Here is a 6,606-nt window from a genome sequence, read left to right as displayed (position 1 = left end):
AGCGCCTAAATGCAAATCGCACAAAGTGATCGTACGGTGAGTAAAGAGTGTCTTCAACTGTGACTAGGCTCTAACATAACGAGGCTTCCCGTCTAGATGATGACATTCTACGGGGGCCTGCCGAGATAGCTGTCAAAGAATTATTACATCTGAGAGCCCAGACTCCATGTCTCGCTAGTCTTCACCAAGGTTCTCTCAGTCAAGATGCTAGAACAATTCTCGGCAAGTGCCAGAGTGTACAGAGCGTGTTACAACAACCACCGATAAACACCGTGCTAGACGGTTACGCTCTTCACCATTACACCTTGCTTGTGGAGAGGTATTAGAGAGAAATCGTGCAAAGTGTCAGTTATAACACTCGTTTCAAGTTGTCCCTTATCGTTTCGCATTTCAATGCCCCGCCTTGCAACTCTTCCCAAGGGCATGTCGAATTGCATTTCGATGTCTCGTCTTATAAATCTCCCCAAAGGCTCCTCTCGTTCCTCCAAAGCCCAATCAGGAAGACGGTGTGGGTAACACTTCATGCCAGGTACCAGGATTATATTCGTCACCATGTCCTGTATGATGATTTCATACACTCTTTTGATTTTTTGCTATCATCTCAGCTGCCCTGTTTGCAACAGGCCGGAAAGCATCCGAATAGTCAACCAGAGTTTGGGACTAGCCGATACTTGCCACAGCCTCCTCAAACTCTAGCGAAAAAGAGGATACGATCCGACCCATCTTTACTACAGAGCTATTCCATAACGCCAGTCTATTCGAGCTTTTCAACTTCCCACCGCCTACAAACTTTAAGGACGGACATACACAGACAACCTTAACAACTGTGGTCGATCATATCCAGTTCACCATAGACAGAGCCTTGGCGCTCCAGTAGCGGGCAAGATAGGTGCCGCGTTAAGGTCAACCCACAGTCACAGTCAACCAGTCCACTACCGGAATTGCATATGTCTGTATCGTATGCCGCAACACAGAGCAATCCATCTACAGGAACAACATCGCACCATTCTTTGCCTTATCAGGATACTTCGTGTCAGGAACCCGGCGAAAGTGGAACTCGGCCATATCCTCCCACTCTGCTTCCACACCGGGGCGTCGCACCGTTCAAGTGTCGCGAAAAGAAGAGGCCTTTATATGACAAGTGCTAGGAATCCTGGAATGCCTGTTCGAGTGCACCTTGTCGCCTCGGCCCTCGGATTCATTATTGGTTAAATGAGTGATCTAGCCAGTGAACAGTGAAAGAGTCCATTTAAACTATCTGGGCTAGCTAGAGAGAAGGAAGGAAGAGAAGAAGGCCGAGTGGGTGGAGAAGTGAGTGGAGTGGGCGGTGGTGGGACCCACCGCCCTGGACACACCACTGCCTACCATTTTCTCAAGCAATTATTAATGGATATAGATGTTAAATTGAACTTCTCTTATGATACCCTCTGGTACTTCTGGTCTCGAAAGGCAACACTGAAGATCTCCTGCCATGACCTATCGCCATTTCTGTTTCCATCTAAGCACCCCTTCATCAAGCGCAGGGGATGAATTATTGTGACCGTCCAGCTCCTCGATATAAAACCAGATATAATGAGCTTGAAAGATCACATGTATTGAAACAAAACTAAAAAATACCATAATTTAAAGAAAATGCCAGAAAAAAACAAAGACAAGAGCACAAACACATATTGCCGGGCCAAACATGGCCTGTGGCAAAATAGGAACCTGTTCTGCCACCGGAGAGAACACCAAATCATTTGATAGCTTTGTCTCAGTTTCATTGATGCATGGCGCAGAATACTCATGCATAAGATTGCTCAAAAAGTGGCCCAATCGCTCAGTCACTGATCCAGAATGCAACCCAGTATCAAGCACGTCGGACACTTCGAAGGTTTCATGCTTTTGATTTGGGTGCAATGGACTGTGGTAGGGGTACCTCCGGACGCAGGATGAGCATAGATCGACACAGGCACATTTCCGGCAGACAGAAAGGGGACCAGATATCCACTGATCACACCTTGTGCAGGCAATTTTGAATATGTCAGTTTGAGGTACTGTCTTCTGAGACAAATGGAGCTGAAATAGGTAGTTCGCGTTGTCTTCATCATCAAGAAACAAAAGATAGCGACCTAATTGCCGCACAAGAGGCCATTCAAAGTTTGGTATAGATCGGAGAAGTGTCTCTGACATATGAAGAACTGATTGACGGAGAGTCGTGTACTGAGCGTGTTTGGGCGTCAAAAGTGTCTGAGCGCAATGGGGTTGAATTTTGTGCATCAGTATCCGGTGTTCTTGTACCCAGTCCACGATGTTTCTGCCATAGCCGTCCAGAATAGAAGGATCTGCACCAAATTCGAGCAGTGTGACAGCAGATGTGACGTGCCCTCTGTAAATGGCTACATGGAGAGCGGTTCGTAAAAGCTTATCCCGGTTGTTTATAAGTGAGGCGAGAAGCGGAAACCTAGGTAGGATGTGTATCACATTGCTTGAGGCAGCAGTATGGAGGGGTGTCTGTCCAAGATAATTTGGAAGTAAAGGATCGGCACCTGCGGTAAGAAGAAGGGGGATCTGATTAGAATGACCCTTATAAAGAGCCGCATGCAGAGCACTACCAAATCTACCACCCTGGGCATTGACATCGGCGTGAGCATCGAGCAGTATTTGCACTATGTCAGTGCTTCCTTTATAGGCGGCAGCCTGTAGGGAATTGCCAAATCTACCACCATGGGCATTGACATCGGCGTGAGCATCGAGCAGTATTTGCACTATGTCAGTTCTCTCTCTGACAGCGGCAGCCTGTAGGGCATTGCCATATTCACCACCCTGGGCATTGACATTGGCATGAGCATCAAGCAGTATTTGCACTATGTCAGTTCTCTCTCTGACAGCGGCAGCCTGTAGGGCATTGCCATATTCACCACCCTGGGCATTGACATTGGCATGAGCATCAAGCAGTATTCGCACTGTCTCAGTGTTTCCTTCATAGGCGGCAGCTTGTAGGGCATTGCCATATTCACCACCCTGGGCATTGACATTGGCATGAGCATCAAGCAGTATTCGCACTGTCTCAGTGCTTCCTTTATAGGCGGCAGCCTGTAGGGAATTGCCAAATACACCGCCCTGGGCATTGACATCGGCGTGAGCATCGAGCAGTATTTGCACTATGTCAGTTCTCTCTCTGACAGCGGCAGCCTGTAGGGAATTGCCATATTCACCACCCTGGGCATTGACATCGGCGTGAGCATCAAGCAGTATTCGCACTGTCTCAGTGCTTCCTTTATAGGCGGCAGCTTGTAGGGCATTGCCATATTCACCACCCTGGGCATTGACATTGGCATGAGCATCAAGCAGTATTCGCACTGTCTCAGTGCTTCCTTTATAGGCGGCAGCCTGTAGGGAATTGCCAAATCTACCACCATGGGCATTGACATCGACGTGAGCATCGAGCAGTAATTGAACTATCTCAGTGCTTCCACTGATGGTAGCGGCCTGTAGGGCATTGCCATATTCACCACCCTGGGCATTGACATCGGCGTGAGCATCGAGCAGTATTCGCACTATCTCGATGCTTCCACTGAAGGCAGCGGCCTGTAGGGCATTGCCAAATACACCACCCTGGGCATTGACATCGGCGTGAGCATCGAGCAATATTCGCACTGTCTTAGTGCTTTCTCCGAAGGCAGCGGCCTGTAGGGAATTGCCATATTCACCACCCTGGGCATTGACATCGGCGTGAGCATCGAGCAGTATTCGCACTATCTCGATGCTTCCACTGAAGGCAGCGGCCTGTAGGGAATTGCCATATTCACCACCCTGGGCATTGACATCGGCGTGAGCATCGAGCAGTATTCGCACTGTCTCAGTGTTTCCTTTATAGGCGGCAGCTTGTAGGGCATTGCCATATTCACCACCCTGGGCATTGACATTGGCATGAGCATCAAGCAGTATTCGCACTGTCTCAGTGCTTCCTTTATAGGCGGCAGCCTGTAGGGCATTGCCAAATCTACCACCCTGGGCATTGACATCGGCGTGAGCATCGAGCAGTATTTGCACTATGTCAGTGCTTCCTTTATAGGCGGCAGCCTGTAGGGAATTGCCATATTCACCACCCTGGGCATTGACATCGGCGTGATCATCGAGCAGTATTCGCACTGTCTCAGTGCTTCCTTTATAGGCGGCAGCCTGTAGGGCGTTGCCAAATACACCGCCCTGGGCATTGACATCGGCGTGAGCATCGAGCAGTATTCGCACTGTCTCAGTGCTCCCTCCGATGGCGGCGGCCTGCAATGCGTCTCCTCCTATAGCAGATACTCCAACCATAGCTCCCTCGCGCAGGATCCAGTCGATGAATTCCAGATGCCCACGACTAGCTGCCTCAATCAATGGTGTTATCCCATATTCATTTTTTGCGTCGCAGTCTGCGCCTCTTCCTCGGAGAATTTTGCCTGCTGTTATATGGCCCCGTCGTGCTGCTAGATGTAGAGGCGTGTTCCCGCTTTCGTCTTTCGTCTCAACATTATCATTTCCTTCTAACACAAACTCTATGACATCAATCAGGCCTGATGCTGCAGCCATATGTAGGAGAGTTGTGCCGTGTTCAGGACATTCGGTGTTGTGCCAATCTAAAATACCGTAAATCTGGACCCAAGGACCAATCACTTGCTGCAGGACATCCTTTTCATTGTTTAATACACCCGACCGAGAGCTGGCAGCCTTTCCCGCATGGATGAAGAGGTTGATGGTAGCATAGGCCAGTAGTGGGTGATCCTTGATGATGTCACTTTTTCTTGAAGGATTATTTGACATTCTCCAAGCCGTCTTTGCAGTGGCTAGGTAAACTAGGCATGATCGGTAGAGATTTGCCTGGCATCGAAATAGAATCTGTTCACTTTCAATTGATGAGGTGGCACCGATTTGATAAGACATATGTCGAAATCCTTTAGTGCGGAAAAAGTCATTGACAGACTGATGCACCACCTGTATAGTCTCAGGGCCATCCCCGCTTAACACTAGCTCAGTAAGTCCACCAGAAAGAGCATTGATTCTTCGCTTCATATAGTCGTCGCTTTTGACAAATCCGAGGATATTCTCCCATGCTTTAGGGTGTGGCGATATCTGGGCATTCTCAGCCGCAAGAGCATAGCGCATTTCCGTCACAGTTAGGGGTCGTTCAGCTAAACACACCCACTGGAACAACAGGAATGACTGCGCCCGATTCCTTTCCTGTATCACATTGTTGAGAATGTACACATACACCTCTTCTAGGTCGGCTGGAACCTCACGCAACCAGGAATGAATGTCGTTAAACGATTCGCCTTCAGTGATCCTGCGCCTAACGAGGGGCATTAAGAGATGAATCCATTGGAACACACCCTTAGATTGACAAATCAAGTCCTCTACCACAACTTCTCTTTTCTCTCGATCAAGACTGTCTCTGGCCACCAGGCCAGCAAGGGCGTCCTTGACGTAAATAGCGATATCATCATGGTTATGTTTTTCAACATGTATCTCAACAGCCCGGGCATCTTCCATGATAGGGTAGTGTCGACATGAGATACAAATCTGAACGGCTGCTTCCATTTCTCCTGCAAGGGTGACAATCTGATGAAAATATCCTGCTAGATACTGAGCGGACTCGGATCCCGCCTCATCGAGAGCATCCACAAAAACCATCACCTGCTGCCGTTTGGCCGATAGCAGGATCATATTTGCCAGTATCTGCTCTAGCGTGACCCGTGACCATTGCCAGTTATTTTCACTATATCCATACCGCCTGCATCGCTCCTCGTAGATCTCCCGAACTTGAGGACGCACGGTCTCATCATGGTAGAATATTTGATTGACTAGCGATCGGAGCATTCCGAGGGGTGTGCGTTGTAGCTCAGTGCCTCGAGCGCTAAAGAAAAAGTCGAGCCGGATGCCTTGACTCCCGTCATGCGATTCCTTGAGTTCGTCATGCAGGAATGCCATTAATGTCGATTTCCCCGCACCTGGTTTGCCTTTAATCCAGAGCATACCGCGAGGCTGGCTCTTCCAGTCCTTGAAAGCATCTAAGTCCAGAATCCACTGGCAGGTATTGGTATGGCATGGCTCGATATTGTCTCTTCGATCTAGCATCTGCGGGAAAGCAAGTGACCTGAGCACACCTGCGACTTAAATTAGCGATAGCCCCTTTGGATGCGACAGGGCGAGACCAACCGCTGTCTGTACTCTGCTGGTGGGTTTCCTGTCGGCCCGGGCCTGGGTCCCGCTGTCAGTGGATTTCACTTCGCTTCGAAAGGGTAGCATGACACATACCGTGTTGGAGATTGATTTGTCCGTAATTGATGCCAACCTGAGGGCCCTTATTCCCGTCCCCAAAGGATATCGAGCCCATGGTCAGAAGAACGTGCACGTCATGTGCTGTTATCGGCAGAGCGCAAATTCCAACTCCCAGAAAATGGAGGCCCAACCCAGCCCCCACTCAGGTGACGATCAGCCGCAGTCTTGGCACGGACTCATGGTTTTGGGGGGCCAACAAGGCACCCTACAAGCATCTTCCGCAAAACACGTTACCTTACACGCCCGTGCCAGGTCATGAGCTGCCGACCATATAAGTGTGTGGGATTTGACACCCAGATGAAT

At 49.3% G+C, this 6,606-nt stretch overlaps 1 protein-coding gene across 1 annotated transcript; it reads right to left on the bottom strand.

Moving 5' to 3' along the window:
- Positions 1 to 2,258: 2,258 nt before the first annotated feature.
- N7532_000211 (uncharacterized protein) lies at positions 2,259 to 6,358 on the bottom strand (the record flags this gene model as incomplete). The annotated part of the gene is made up of 4 exons (XM_056612715.1): positions 2,259 to 2,324; positions 2,383 to 6,128; positions 6,181 to 6,222; positions 6,280 to 6,358. 4 exons carry the CDS (start codon positions 6,356 to 6,358, stop codon positions 2,259 to 2,261), a joined length of 3,933 nt encoding a protein of 1,310 aa, XP_056479939.1.
- Between the last annotated feature and the right edge of the window lie 248 nt (positions 6,359 to 6,606).

This window comes from Penicillium argentinense (genome assembly GCF_028826775.1).
Source record: "Penicillium argentinense strain IBT 30761 chromosome Unknown utg000001l_segment0_segment0, whole genome shotgun sequence".
NCBI lineage: Eukaryota > Fungi > Ascomycota > Eurotiomycetes > Eurotiales > Aspergillaceae > Penicillium > Penicillium argentinense.
This window is presented reverse-complemented; position numbering and strand designations above follow the sequence as displayed.